The following is a 16,385-nucleotide window of genomic DNA, read 5'->3' on the forward strand; positions in this document are numbered from 1 at the left end:
AGATTAAAGCAAGATCAAGACAATTGGGAAGCCAGATCACACGCAGTGGGTGAGCTGCAGCTGTGTCCTTCATGAATGACAGGGAACAAGGGTCAGGACCTCAGGGGAGAAAAGGGAAGAATCAGTTCATCGAATGCAAAGTAGTCGAGGACTTCTGCCTACCAAAGGTCATACGATAAATTGATCTCCTTGGTCTTCACCCTTCCATCTTACGCGCTTTCGCTGGTACTGGTACAAGCTGTACATGATAGCAGCACACCAGTAACAAGTGCTGCCACCCGCTCAGCCCGGCACAGGGGGCAGCTGCTCTCCCAAGTGCTTTCTCTTCTATCTTCAATTAGGCTGACCAGTTTCTGCAGTGTTCTAGTAGGCCTTTCGGCATTTTTACTCTTTCCTTCCTAAGCATTTTGTGCCAGGGGCTGAAAGCAGCCTCCCTTTGCCTCCTCACTAATTTTACTCTTTTTTCCACCAGCCCCACACAGCACTCATTTCCAGTGCTTCTCACTCATTTTCTTCTGAGCTAAAACTTGGTGCTGCCTTTGTTCATACCCAAATAGCTACAACTGAGGTAGCGGGATATGTTTTTTCAGTGCAAAACTACACAGATTTTGCTCACACGTGAGCATGTCAGCTCACACATCGCACGTGTGCTACGGAAAGGTCATGTCAGCACAGAGCTTTCAATGCACCGAATAGGGCCAAGCACTTCCACATCATCAAGCGCAACCACTGAATTGCAGGATCACAGCCCAGGTATTTGGAAGAAGAAACATTTTTGTACTGGGTGATCAAGGTTTCACAATCTGTTCCCTGCTGAAAGCAGTGATAACTGAGGACCACTGCAATTATCAGGGCTGGAAATCAGCAAGAACTCTTCTCACACGTTCAGTCTTGGATATATACATCAGGTAAGAAATAACTTTTCTTAACCATGTTTTCAGGTATTTGCATTATCTCACTGTGTACTTCAGATGTACTGTTTGCTGGTACTTTTATATATGTAGGAACTTTATATTCATAAGAAAATATGCATTTATCCTATGGATTGCAAAGGAGACATGGCAAATCAAGGAGAAATAACAATGGACTGTGCTGAAATCAGAAAAGAGTCTTATTTCTACGTCTCTTAAGCAGCAGACATGGATTAGCTGCTGGCTACTCAGCAAGCTGATGTATTTCCCTGTATTTCATCACCGTGCTGTCCTCCTGAGAGCGGGGCAATGCCACCGAGCACAACAGCACCCTGTTGGTGCCACGGCTTCTTGGGACTCCAGCTGGATTTGCGGGTACCTCAGATGCAGTGACCTGCTTCAAGTTCAGTGTGTGGCTGGAGGCCTCAGCAACCCAGCTGCTTGGCAGCGTGTGTGCCCATGTTCCTTCACCCAGCCGGAATTTGTGTGGGCAGGGATGAGCCCACCACGAGGTGACTTTTTTACTGTGATCACCCATACTGTAACCGTGCAGCCGCAAACATGGTGCTGCCAGGAAATACTTGTTATGAATGATTTCTACCTTTACTCTATAGATGATCCAGCCATAAGACACTAACTTTCTCAATATTATTAATAAATTACATTATTGCTAAATACACTGCAGGACACATACGATACTTCAGCAATGGAATGAGGCACAGACTATTCCATGAGCGTCCAAGACTTCAATGTCCTTTAAAGGATACAGTGTGAAGCGTTTGTCACATGTTCGTCACATCAGAGATATAATTAGCTTAAATACTTACAAAGTAAATAGGATTTGCTGTTTCTGAAGATTAAGGCCGCATGTTACAGCATCGGTGCATCAGAACCAGTCGAGCACAGCCGATGCTAAGGAAGAAGTTTATGCATGAAAACAGCTACTCTGGGCAGCGCTGCGACTGAGAATTTTTGCTCCTTTGGTTTTGCTTTTTAACTGGACTAACAAACTCAACCACACAAGATGGGAAAGCCAGAACCTGACTGGTGTTGATAGGGTACGCAGGTCTGAAGCACCATCGGTGTAGAAGATCTCCTGGGGACGTGGAGCACTATATATAGAGCTGAGAGCCGACATACACCGCACCCTGTAATACATAAACACTGGCTCTTGCCCCAGAGTGCTTCTGCCTGCTGCACTGAAATGTGATATAGGGGATAAAGGGGATGTAAGATGACACAGAAACATTGTTCATGAGATAGATGTTATAGGAAGTCTAAGCTTGAATAAAAAAATGTGCTGAGCACAGAGTGAGAAGATAAGGGCAATATTTTCTTTCTTAGATTTCCCTCTTGATTTATTTTCAATTGGTGAAGAAAATCACCATTTTATTTCCTCTATTTCATACAGAGTTACAACTTCCAAAATGATTTATATTAGTTTAGGTCACCATATAGGAGGAGAACATGAACTCACATCTGCATTGAGTGGGACAGATATTGTAAAATTATACTGAAGGTCATCTGTTTCTCTTCAGCTGGCTCCACACCTCAGCTGTGCACAGCCCTTTCATCTGCTGTTCATGAATCAGTGTACGCAGGCTGGGGTCCTCGCCTTGGCTCCAGCGACTGGCTGCCACTGATGTGTACATGTGTGTGAATGGGCTTCCAAAACCACTTCTCATTCATCACTCTCCTGCTTAAAAAATTCACTCATCAAGCCAAAGGCAAAAAACAGTTGCACTGAGCAAAGGTGACACCTATAAACCACAGTAATAAAAAAAAAAACAAACCAAAAAAGCCTGGAAAGCCATCAAATGAGCAGCAGGCTGTGAACTCTCCTGTGCCATACGCAGTCTTCATATTCACCTACAAAGATTTCCAATTTTAGAAATCTCCATGAGGAAAATGGGATCTGAGAATCATGCAAGGATATAGAGGGGATGGGAGAACACCACATGGGCAGGATAAAGATAGAGGATAGCTTAGGACCTCAGCTGGGTCTGTGCTTTTGTTACACCGAGAAGAGACTGGCCTGTAACTGAGTGCAAAACTGGCTGTGCTGCCAGAGAATAACTCCAGAGTACAGCTGAGGGGAGAGGAAAAACAAAGACACCATGGGGAACCCTGAGAGTTCACACAACTTCTCAGAACACTAGCACCGTAAAACTAATATTTGTATGTCACTAATATCTACACATGAACTACCTCGTGTCATTTGGAAAAACAAACCTGGAAAATTGTTAATTAATAAAAGATATCACGTCTTATTAACGTTCATAAAGTAATTATGAAAACCACAAATCCATCTGTTAAGTAGCTGGCAAACAAGACAAATGACTGTGTTATGTTAAACAGATTATAAAATGTCTGAGGGAAGGAAATCCAATAGCCCCAACCAAACAAACCAAGCAGGAGCCACAGGCTACATGAGAACACGAACACATGCATGCACTCACACATACCTGCATTTCCCAAAGCCTTTTCCTGAATTACATATAATAACAACATAAGCAATTAGATCACTAAGATGTCATGCATAAAAGTCTGCACTGAAACATGATGATGTGATTGTTAAGATTTTATTGTCCTCTTAAAAACAATTACTTCCTAAAACAAACAACGATCCCCACCAAGATGAGACTGGAAGAATATGCAAATTACATTAAATCAAATTGCCCCTGTCCATACTGGGAATACAGGTACTTTAATCCAATTTGATAAACAAAACTGATTTAATTCTTATCATGCTTTTGAATGATTTCTGAACATTCAAAGGAAGAAACAGTCATGGATGGAGAGTAATTGACTCGTTAGCATGAGCATCATCACCCCATCAGTGTGTCCTCTGGACATCCAGTACACTACTGAGGCATAAAACACCCCATTCTTCATGCAATACGGATGCAAAACTGGATGCAGCTTGTGTGAAGTCTTACCATGATTAGTCACCTAAACCAAGGAATTGTGCTAATTAAGAAAAGGCATTTGAATAGTATATTTCATGTGATCATCCTGAGTTCACACCTGTCAGCTGCTCACTGCACCCACTCCGTAGCAATGCACACCGTACTGATGCCAAAGGACGTTCTTGGGTGAGAGGCTGCCCGCTCCCCCTGGAAGGAACAGCCGACAGCAGCACCCGCGGCTTCTGGACTCCAGCAGCTTGGCCCAAGCAATTCCTACGCTTCATATCTCTCAGCCCTTCCACACCGACTCACCACAGTTGACCAGAACCAGCACCAGATATAACCCTGCTGAACTCAGAGTCTACTTGAGAGCAATCCAGATGCCATTGTATGTAACTTCTGCCAGCAGACCACAGCAAAGAAGCTGCAGTGCTCCGTTTTCCTGAGACTCAAATTTATGGGGGAAAAAAACCAAAATCAAGGGCATTGACTCCTGCCCTCAAATAATATGTGTCAGAAAAATACAGCCAAGACATTCTGTCAGATGCATTCTCCAGGGCCTTTCCAGTCTTACACGTGAAATTTCATCAGTGTGAATTTTATGGCTTCTAAGTTTAGGCAACACAGAGAGTGAGGTCAAGCACAGCAAACCTGCACTGCTTTTCCTCTCAAGGACAACTATTCTTGAAAAATTACAAAGCCAGCCCAATCAGGAGAAGATAAAGGTTTGAGGGCAGCCCAAGCAGCGGAGGGCTGTAAATGGGCTCCTTTGCAGATAATTTGTTTGCCGTGCAGTTTTGTGTGCACTTATATTCAGGATAGAGCAACTGCAGAAGAAGATGGGGGGCTGTTTGCCTGCCTGGTGAGAAGAGGATGAGGAAGGCACAGGAACCCCTGAGGGCTTTGCGGTGGGATGCCTGCTCCCCCCAGACAGGGACGAGCCTCAATCCTTGCCCTGCACCAGGCATCCCCAGCTCTGGACCTGCTTGTGCATGAGGAGTCGTCACTGGGGTCCTACCTTTCTCCTGAAAGGGATGAAGCAAGGACATTAACGCTGCTGTGACCTCTGCCAGCCTCTGCCTAGGCATCGTTTCTGGGCCTCACACCATGGTGCAGACATGACCTGCTTGGTGCGAACCCAGCCGAGAGGCACAGCTTTCCCCAGCCCAGAGAGCCCAGAGCAGCCCACAGCAGGAATAACCTGTGGGTTTCAGTGGTTACTTCCACTGAGATAACATCGGATCAGAAGGAGACCCAGGAGTCACATTTCAGGTCCATCTGACTGACCAGCACTGTGTCCCGCTGCTCACAACCACATGTGCTCTCCCCAAAGCCCAACAGATCCACTATAGGGACTGAGTGCATGATGGCTGGGTGCCGGCACACCTCCATCTGCACACAGGCCCTGCTCGGCAGTGCACAGCGTGCCCAGCCACCTTCCCACAGAGCTGGGACCTCCAAGAGCCCCAGCCAGATCTTCTGGAGCAGGAGCAAGTGCCAGAGGAGAGCAGGTCTGATGGCCATGCAAACAGAGGCTCCAAGCACAGTCTTACAAGCCCCATTTCCAGAGGACACTAAGCTACAAAGTCACACTGACTTTCTAGGCAACATTGCACAGAAAGAGAAAAAGCAGCCAGCAGCACTGGAAGCTAATCCGTGCAGGGCAAAAACTGATGATGAAGTACACAGGAGTCTGTAAGATCTCACTAATGTAAGTGATTAATTATATTGCTGAGTAGGCGTTGCTCAGACAAGAGGTGGCCTACAACCACAGCCAGCTGACCACTCTCAAATTATATGCTGGGAAAGGAAAGAAAAAAAAGAATGCTGAGCTGTATGCTGCAAAATTTATTACTAAATGCCATGAAGTTGCATTTGAAAAGAACTGCTGATTGTGAATAATTCCACCATACGGCTTCACAAAGCTGACAGAACATTTACTTCCCAAATATAGCAAGATCAGGCTGTCACAGCCTGTGTTTCTTTTATAATCCACATTAGAAAACTATTTAGAGTACAGTATCAAACACAATTTGTTGGGTTGCTATCAAAGAGTTACTGGGGTGATACAAGGTTTTCACAGCGAGAACAGGGTCTTGTGCACAGCAATTACACCTGCAAAGCTTCACCGCAGAAGGGAATTTCTTGGTCACCTTGAAGCAAAGCTGTCTGCGGAGAAGAGAAAGGTTAAACCTCAGACTATTGCTTTTGTGAATGTATCTATTGGGTCAACACACGTGGACTTGTGGCTCTTTGTATCCTCTGCCAAAGTGGTCACTTGTGACATTCCTGTGTGGGTTCAGTGGAGAGAGCATACAAAAACAGAGAGGCTGCCAGGCTGTCGCTGGGTGTTTGCCATCTGCTTTGCCAACCCAGACAGCAGTGAAGTGTGCCTCTGGGTCTGATGAGAGTCACTGTGCTGAGCCTGTGGTCTGTGCTGAATGCAGCCCGTGGTGCTGGGGAAAACACGCACCCTCACCATGGGCACCGGGTAGGAGAAGGAATTCAGCAATCCCACTGACAGACGAGTTAAGCTGCTGTGGTGGGAGGAGTGAGCAGAGACAACTTCTCTGTTCTTTCTTAAGATAGGTCACCCTGACCATACTCCCCCATTCTGCCTTCCCCAAAGGTGCTTTAAATAACTCATTTCAGGCCAGCCACAGAATGCAAGAACTGAGCCCTGCGCTGAAGCTCAGCCTCCAGCCAGCTGCTCTCCCGCTCTCCCACTCCAAAGTGTTTCTAGCTGTGCAACCCTGCAACCTCAATCAGGTCTCTTCAGAGTGGGAGGAATGACAGAAGGTACCTTTGTGCTGATTTAAGCAGTAACTAAATATAGATGGCATGGGAACACTGGGAAGATACAGCTGAACCCATCTGTAGTAAGTGAAATACAGTCACGTAACAGAAATATCTCTAGAGCCTTGGAAACATGCTCTTAGTACAGCTCCGTCTTTTGTTAGAGCTGGTTTGGCGTCCAAAATTGCAGGAAGCCTTGGCAGTAGGCAGCCTGGAGACTGACAATTGCACTGGGACTGCCCATCAGCACAAGAGCAACTTTCCAACACAAGCTGGGGGAGAAGAAAAATCATTTTCTAAACCCTCTCATGACAGAATGGAACATCCACAATTAACAGTAATTTTTGTTTAAAAAATCCTCAGCAACATTTTGTTCTTAAAGAAGAAATTAAGCACCTGCTGTATGAGGACAGGCTGAGAGAGTTGGGGTTGTTCAGCCTGGAGAAGAGAAGGCTCCGGGGAGACCTTAGAGCAGCTTCTAGTATGGAAAGGGGCTCCAGGAAAGCTGGGAAGGTGCTCTTGATCAGGGAGTTCAGGGAGAGGATGAGGGGGAATGTTTTTCAGCTGAAAGAGGGGAGATTGAGATGAGATCTTAGGAAGAAATATTTTACTGTGAGGCCCTGGCCCAGGCTGCCCAGAGCAGTGGTGGCTGCTCCATCCCTGGAAAGGTTCAAGGTCAGGTTGGATGGGGCTTGGAGCCGCTGATCCAGTGTGAGTTGTCTGTGCCCATGGCAGGGGATGGAACTGGGTAGGCATTGAGGTCCCTTCCAACCCAAACCGTTCCATGATTTTATCTATGATAAGAGCTGTTCGGTCTGCCCATGGTCACAGGGTGCAAGTGCTGATAAATATAAAAACTGAGATTAGAGCAAGTCTGATGTTCTCTACTAGAAAGCAAGGGTTATATGGCATTCAGAAATTAAAGAACAGCTAAATCAGGAAATGCAATTACTGTAGAAAGCTCAATGTTAACTCGGTTTTCTCCATCAGCCTTAAACTAATGGCCTCTCTTCCTGTAATTATAGACTATTAGTTACACCAAACCATATTTGCATACTTCCACAATCTTATTGTGCCTCTAATGCTCATACCATTCCGTAGCATTAGCGCTGGTTCAGACTTAATTTCTGTGGGTTTTACTTCAGGGTAATTCAGGACATGAGCGGAGCTCCCAACTGCTGGTGCCTGATTAACTCGGGGTGAAGCCATAGGAATGGCTCACCAGGAAAATGAACCCCCTTGTGGTCAGCACAAAGGGAACACAACCACTGATCTGAGTACAGCAAGAGGTAAAACCTGAACCTACTTTCTGTGGTTGCTCATAGAGGAATCTGCTGTCTGGAGCATAGGAGGAAATAATTAATTTTAGTTTTTACATGCATCGCTCAAAAATATTCCAAAGGCTGAAAGCTTAGCCTAGAGGTGCTCCTAATGTAAAGAGCTTTGTTTTAAGGTGCCTCTGGCTGAGCTTTCATGTTAAAGCCCTAAAAAGCTTAAGGGCACTTTTGAGATAAGCTTTACGATCCACTCACACAGGAGCGATTGAAGACCCTGGCCCTCATGTCACCTACTCTAGAATCTCCAAAAATGCTACTGCAAAGATGGGTACAAACTGAGAAACGGGGAAAACCAGAGAACTGCTAGAGGCCTCAGAGAAAACAAACAGATCATTACCTCAGAGACTGATAAACATAGAGGTTTCTCCACTCTCCTTTCCAAGTCAGGGAATTATTCATACAGATACTCTGTGAATTACTGTAACTTCAAAATACTTTATTTTAAAGGAAAGTTGCATTTTAGTCTTTCAAGGATTTTGAACTTTGCGAGTACCAAGATACTAAGGAAACAATCAATCCACTTTAAGATAGGTTTCCTTATTTGGTATGTTTTCTCTCTAAAAGCTTATTTAATTTTGAGCCAGAAGTCGGTCTCTCTAACAGCACCAATTCCCTGAGTGGTGCTGCTTGCTTACCTTGCCATTGAGAAATTTATAAATCAGGCATCATACAGTCTGAAAACACTTCTCACTGGTAAGCTAAAGGGGCGAGTATTCCTAAAGCAACATGTTAATTAGGTTAGATGATCTCTCGGAGGATGACGGGGACTGAGGAAAAGGGCTTTCTGTACCCAGTGGCAGGGTGGAGCAGGGCTGTCCTACAGGCTGGTGCCTACCCTCGCCGCAGGCAGTCATAGACCTGTGCCTCTGCTGCAGCTCCACGGAAGATCTTCTAGAGGAACCCCTGTACGCTGTAAATACCGCCAACAAGTACAGTTAATCCTGCTAGATGATCCCAAGGGACTTTTCAATGCCTTTTTTTTTTTTTTATTCCTTCCAAAATACTGCTAAGAAATCTACCCATGTTTTCTTCCAGCTTTGACCCAATACTTGGGTTTGGGAAGAATGTGTCAAATCCCAGACTGCTGTGACGGCAGCCCCTGAGTGCAGATTGGAACCAGTGAAATACCAACAGTACCATCTCCCAGGAAGGCCAGGGTTCCCAGTAGGAGTGTCACACGCAGCAAGTGACAACATAACAGAGACAGGAGAGCTGTTAACTAACAAGACTCTGACCCAGAGGACAGCCTGTGGTAACTATAGAGCCAGCCCATTGTTTTGTGTTTCTGCAGCTGCGGTCAAGACCTTCCAGTGCTCACCACCACTACTTGTTCTCCAACATGAGTCATATTGGAGCAGTACTGCTCTTCTCACATCTGTAGCTGACCGTGGCTAGGGTGAAGTATGGCAGTGTGTCAAAGCCCTTCATACCTGCCGCAGGTCCTCCCTGTTCATACTGCACCACAGAGCTGCTGTATCCCTTGTGCACTGTCTCAGGTTTGGGTACACTGGACATCACAAGTTTTCTTTTATTTCTACATTATCTATTTCCCAAGCAAACAGAAATCTAGCCACGGAACAGCGTAAGGCTGTTTTTAACTCCTGAGAAGGAAAACCAGCCAGCATCATGATTCTACACCAAAGGGAAACCTTGTGCTTGTAAAACGACAGCACCATAACTTTCTATAAGCTACTGGTTTAGTGACTCTAAGTTATCTAAACAAGTAAGTATCTTGTGGGAAAAGAACAGAAGATTAGTGAAGAGGACTGTAAACATGCTCAAGAGACTTGCAGCTGGGCCGCAGAAAAACAGATATTGTACTAATCATGGTTCAGCCTTGTATGCCTGACAAGGAGAATCTCTGTGTTTAGATAATGTGGGCCTGTGATAGACTCTGAGGCAGCCTCTGTCACACATGCATGAGATTCCTGCCCTGCTCTAGGGAAGATGAAAGCACGGTGTCGAACAGCACCCGCGCAGATCCCTGATATACAGGCAAAACCAGCAGGTCTGGTGATCCTCACACAATGACCAAGCACTGCAGTGCCTGTGCATTCACTTGTGCCTGGGTGATGCTTTGGAGATCCCCCGGCTGGTGAGGTAATGGAGATAAATGTAGTCTTTCATTTCATCCATGGTTTTGTGGCTGTTCCTGGGTTCTGCCTGCATCGGCTGACAGACTGAAGTCTGCAAATACTGTGCTTCTCTTCCACCATGTGTATGGATGCAATAGATTCCTTTGCACATGACAGAAAAAATAGTTTTCCACTTAAAAATATACACAAATATTCCCCAAGAAACAAATTAATTCCACCTCATTAAAACAACACAAAAACCCCACAAATTATTTTTATTGTGGCTTGGATCTATTTAAATATTTATACTCTGTTCTTATGTTCCATTAACAGAGTTTCATTTTCCATGCAAAAATTGGGATATATATTTGAGCTTAATTAGCAAGCAACGCAAAAAGGAAACCAACACGTAAGAACACAAACCAGGCTCTGAGCCAGCTTGGTGAGCCTGCAGTCCACCGTTCAACACAGAAGTCTGTGGTTTGGAGTTACTGGTTAGACATTTGTATGACATGGCAAACAGGCGTGTGCAAGCAGCCATGATAAAAATCTTAGAGACCCTGGAAATGACTGCTGGTCATGCAGCTTCATAGGATCTGGGGACATTCCAGTTGCAAAATATTCCAGACATGGGGTAGAACTTCACACTTCATAGGACCATTCTAATTTATCCATTAATATGTATGTGATAGTGCTCCACTTGGTAACTTTATGCATGCTTTACACCTGACTGATCTCACATGACTGAGATGGCAATGCTGAATGTCTGGATTACCAGCCTAGTGTTCAGCTCACACACATGGCAGCCCCAAACCTTGTGCAGCTGCTCTTGCCCTTCTAATGCCTGCACCCGTGGTGGGACTCTCCCCGGTGCCGTGCTCTTCTTCTGCAGGCACCGAGGCAGCTTCCCACAACCATGGAAGTTCTACACTGTGAATCTTGAGGCTCAAGGGGACTGGAGGAAATCCCACCTCTTGAATTTGCACAAATCTGGTTTCTACGGCAGACTGCTAATTACCAATACATCAAAATAAGGAAAGATCTCCAAAATTTGTTTCCTATTAGTAGTAACGAAATATAGTTTAAAGCACTGTGGCACCAACACAGCAATCAGCAACATCACTTCATATTTAATATTGAAGCCAACGTTTGTTTGAGCAGCTGAAAGATGTCCCAGGCCTCCCATCTATGCACAAAAGAGCTCATTTATTTACACAGTTGTGTTAGAGTGAAAGGGTCTCCATTACACCACAAATTTCATCAGGACAAGCACTGCACACTATGATACTGTATTCCAAGTTAAGGCAAGTAATAAACAAGGAAAGAAAAATGAGAGTCTGTATGTTTGAGTTTGCTTTGTTTTGCGTGTGCGTGGAAAAGAGCAAGCATATTATTAGGGAATTAATACAGAATTCTTCTTGTCAACATTTTCAGTATCACTTGAAAGGCAGAATGACAATCCATCCTGCTGAAGATGCAGAAGACTGTAAACATAATAGCCACATCTACTCTCGCCTCACCATGCACAACTGCACACATTCCAATAGCTAATGGAATTACCTCTTGTAAATTCAGGATGCTTGGATGTTACCAAGAGTTCAGAAGGTCAAAAATATGCCACAAAGACAACATAAAACCAGCAAGTTATGAACAGGATAAACTTCTGATGAAAGTGATGCCTCTGTGATATGAGCACATTTATGACATGCAATTCATATGTACGTGCACCTGTATCCACAGACACATATTTGCTTACAAACAGAAAACCAGTGTCACAACCAAAAGCCCAGTCGCATACCTAAAATACTTCCCTGAGCTTTCTGTTCAGTCATGGTGAGGCTGTTTGTACCTGTTGACCAAATTCAACAGACCAATGTGACCACCTTTTTGTTATCGGTTTCACTGAACACAGACTTCAAGCCTGATCTGTCAGCCTTGACTGTTCTGTGACTCTAGGTTACTCCAAGAAAAAAAATCACAGGAGGAGCACATATCACTCTGAAAGCTAGTAAGTATGAAAGGGCATGCCTTGTGCTCCTAAACCCCCCAGCTGCTCATATGGATCCCTCCCACACAGGTATGCATCTGTAGAATTGTATGCACTGCAAGTTATTCTAACTTGAGATACAAGAAAGAGCGTCAAGTTATATTTGTGCTGCTCAGAAACAGAACTCAGCTGATTCCAGTAAAGGATGTTATAGTGGGAGTCACTGTCTCATAATTCCCTGAAAAAAAATCTGTAAATATCAGCTGAAACCCAAAGACTATTGATATGATTAAGCCATAACACTTTCAAATGAATTTTCTGGATCAGTAGCTAATTTTAGAGACCCACCTCTTTCAAACAAGTACATAATGAAGGCAGAAACAAAGAGAACATAACTTCACTCTTCGCCAGCGGTTTACAGCGACACAACAGCCCCCCTGCACACCAACCGGGTGAGATGTAAAACAAGTTCTTTTTGATCACAGCAACAAAAGGAAAAACAAGCATACCTTCCGTCACGTCAATATCTACAGTTCCTTTTACTTGGCTGAAGCACCACAGCACACCCTGCATGAAGTTTTCAAATCCTGCCAGGGAAACATGCAGAAAGAAAATAAGATAGGAGCGCATTTGTATATGGCTTGTCCTTTTGTATACAGACACACACATGCACATTCAAATGGGCTCACAAATATCCCCAGTCCCTGCGTGAAGATACATATTTGCTCACCTGTTATCATTCTTCCTTACAAAGTGCAAAGCCAAAGCTGCAAAGCTAAAAGCATTACACCCACATCATGAATCGCCCATCTGTTGGTTTGCTCCGTACCATAGCAGGGCTATTTCCAACACAGTGCAATTGGAGTCAGTCCCCTCTACATCACTGGCAGCACCACGGAAGAAGTCAGGAGGCCCTGTAGTCACAGTCTTTGTCACAGCCTCTCTCATCAGAATTCTTCATCAGAATACTAATGCCCCCAGACATTTCCAGCACTGTTAAAGAGAGAGGCAAAGGAGAACAGAACTCCTTATCCTACCACAACACAGTTTTTCCCCCATTTGTGGTCAGTGCAGTAGTAAACCACTTGCCAATAAACCCAAGCAGAATGAAGCTGCTTTACAGGACATGGTAACGTAACAGTCAAAATCTGTCTGGAATGAGAAGCGCCCTGCAGTTGCTCTAAGAGAATCCTACAGGTGTTTCTATCACAAGGCATATTGTTAAGCTGTATCTCTCTCAGCTGTGCTTGCTGCTGTAGCAACACTCTGCATTAAGCCTCTCTGAGAGAAATCAGAATTTTACCTACTGCTGCTCTTCATTTTCCTGACAGCTTAGTAGAATTTCCCTTTCTGGAATGCAGTTTTCACTGCAGCACAAAAGAAAACCGAGTGCCTCAAAGGAAAACGTTCTTCCTTTTATCCTAAAACACATTTTACCTGAAAGCAATTTCCAGACACAAAGAAAGCTGCACAACTGAGCCACGGGGACAGGAAACACCATCTTACCCAAATTACACACAGGTGAAACATGGCACAGAAAACGTGAGCGTTTTGCAGTCTGCAAGTGTGATCCTGGACTGGGTCACAGGGTCTTGCTGTGGGAGCCTGCAACCTGTTACTGACCTGCAAGAGGGAGAGAACACACAGCAGGAGGTATGACTGTGTTAACGGGCTATCTCATGGCTGCCCACATGTCTTTGTGACATTTCTGTCTGGTTTTATATGTATCTGGGTAAGTTTTTGTATATTAATAGAGGTCAATATATATAATATGCATCAAAAGTAATATAATCGCCTTCAATACATAAAACAGATACAATGTCCAGAATGAGCTTTATTGGAAGATTCAAGCCAAATGCAAGGGACAATTGGAGTTTCGAGAGTATGAAAAGAACTGTACAGTGCATTACAGTAGTATCATTAATACAGTATCATAGTATTAATATAGTTAGCAATGTATTGTTATTACTGTACTCAATAATTACTATTAACCCCCTTTGACAGGATTTATTCCTGTCCTCACTACTGAAGGTCTCACATTTACATTGGGGACTATTTTTTCCCCACTTTGCACTGGAAATGCTGAGAGTAGCAGCAGAGTTTCTTGGCCCTTGGTACCTCCTGAGTCCTAGGACAGGAATACTGCAAAATTACAGAAACCAGGCTGGGGAAAGGCCTTCAGTAACTGATCTCCCATTTCAAATGTGGGAAAGGATTGATTTAAAGAATGCTGTTGTGTTTTTAAAGTTCTGTTGCTGACTCCACTTCTGCAACTTCTCTGTGGACGGTGTAGACATCACCTGTCATTCTTGTAATGTTTTCAGAACACCAGTTCTTACTATGAGAACAGGATTTCACTAATGAAGTACATCTCTTGTGACATTGATGTGTAACAAAATCTTGCCTTCCAGCTTCTCTCTCTCTTCCCTGCATGCAAATTAAGTGTCGTTTTATTCTAAGAATTTGAAGAACTCTTTTAAAAAACAAATGTTCTTGGCAAAAGGCTGCACATGGATATTTATTAGTTTTATGATGTCTGCTGCTAACTGCACTGCATTTGGTCCTGAAAGGAAGCGAGACATGAAAGCTGTGTGGCAGTGGGAGGGCTGGGTATGACAGTCTAGTAAATATTGATGGCACTGGGTGAGGTACGCAAGAACACTTCTCGGGGCCTGAGGTTATGTTATGTGCTAGTTAGAAGGAGCAGAAGCGGGAATGCTTTTTACTTCCCAACCCACCGACTGACATATCATCCAACCAAGAGACAGTATTAACGTCTATGTGCATCTGTTCTCACTGCTGTAACTGAGCTTATGCAAAGTGTTATCATTTTGCAATCTCTTCACTAGAAGCAGTATCACAGAAAGAGTGCGGAGCTTCAGTTAATGTATAAAAGCTTTTATCCAGTAGTCTTCTCTGTAGAGCATGTCCTCCCTCTGGAGTAACTTTAGATTCTGAAATCCCGCTCTGCCTTACATTCTAGTGACCTCTAGCCGAAGCATCCTAGCACTTCACATCCTGCAGCCACGACAAGGAATTATTCAGCGTGATTTCCAAACTGCAGCTCTAAAAGAAACTTTGCAGGTGCTGGTGTGTTTTAAAGTCCTCTGCTGACTTGGGCTGCTGGATGCTGTCGTTTGTGTCATGGAAAGGATGCTCAAGATCATTTCAGAACAAGCCCTCTGACAGCGCATATTCCGAGTGCGCCACTGTCTGTGCTGTGCCAAAGGCTGTAGGAGTCTGGGAAATGGGTAAGTCATAACCACCAACACCACCCCCTTCTCTCAGTTTTAAAATCACTGTACTTTTTCAAACTTTTCGCACTGGTTCTTTATGATTTCATAGTAAAAGATCCCTGTGCACATGCCTACACTTTACTGAAATACTCAATAAGCAGGAGGTGTCTTATTTGCATTTAAGATCTCCTGCTGTAGATGTGATTTTTAGTATTTAAATGCCCTAAGGTGAGTTAAGGATACAAATCTCCTTGACTTCACTCCAGTTTTACTGTTTTAAGCAGACATAAGATTAACTACATCCTCTATTAAAATATTACAGACTGTCCCTGCTACCTACAGATCCTCAAATACCTGCATAATGCTACAGATCCTCAAATACCTGCATAATGCTACAGATCCTCTTTTCGTTTGCCAAGTTCCCGCTACGCTGTTACTACTTGTATTTTCGGCTTTGATTTCTATCTTGTTCCTGCTTGCACCTTTAACCCGGGTCTGGATTCCTTCATTAATGCGAGCCATGGATTAAACCCAGTGTGGCTTGGATCTTCTATAGTTCTTCTTGTGAGGAAAGCACTTAAATGACAATATGTAAATGTAATGGGATGTATGTCAGTCAGGGAATCCAGATGAAGCAACTGAATCCTTAGCCATGGCTTTCTTCCTTGTTGGACTGATCCAGCTGACATTTTAGACACCTGAGATGCTGAAATTCTGCTTAGTAGCATCCAGCCTGCTTTGATTGCTTCCCCTTTACCTCTCAGTGTGCAGTGAAGGAAAGTTTCACCTAAGCGAAGCAAATTAAAATATTCAACACACCAGTTTTAAACTGGATTAAATACACATGTCGATGTCTACACTTTTGAACAGACAGCCACCTGCAAAGCATACAAAATACTAATAATTCAGTAGAAGCTTTGGGCACTTGTGTGAAAGTCGGCCTGCTTTAACCACAAGAGATGTCAGCAATGGATAGTAAAGTGTGACACATGGAAGACATACCATAATGTTAAAGTTCACCAAAGGGTTACAGCTGAGATAGAGCTGCTAAGTATAATTCCACTTCTTTTAGGGCTTATGGTTCTGGGAAATACATACTGTAAATATGGCTGAACTCCTCTATTTTTGTAAGCC

The 16,385-nt window shown here is 44.0% G+C and overlaps 1 protein-coding gene across 2 annotated transcripts in view; it reads right to left on the minus strand.

Moving 5' to 3' along the window:
* The window catches only part of PPP2R2B (protein phosphatase 2 regulatory subunit Bbeta), a 76,136-nt gene extending 63,366 nt beyond the window's left edge, over positions 1-12,770 (minus strand). The window contains exons 1-2 of one of the 2 annotated variants that reach the window (XM_054080007.1): positions 12,746-12,770; positions 12,525-12,602 (exon numbers count right to left, since the gene is read on the minus strand). In XM_054080007.1, the coding sequence (XP_053935982.1) occupies positions 12,525-12,602; positions 12,746-12,755 (88 nt within the window). In that variant the 5' untranslated portion in view covers positions 12,756-12,770. Of the gene's footprint in view, positions 1-12,524; positions 12,661-12,745 lie in introns of those variants that run through there. The other variant, XM_009562154.2, reaches the window with a different exon arrangement.
* Between the last annotated feature and the right edge of the window lie 3,615 nt (positions 12,771-16,385).

The sequence above is a fragment of the Cuculus canorus genome, chromosome 14, assembly GCF_017976375.1.
Source record: "Cuculus canorus isolate bCucCan1 chromosome 14, bCucCan1.pri, whole genome shotgun sequence".
In the NCBI taxonomy this organism is placed as follows: Eukaryota; Metazoa; Chordata; class Aves; order Cuculiformes; family Cuculidae; genus Cuculus; species Cuculus canorus.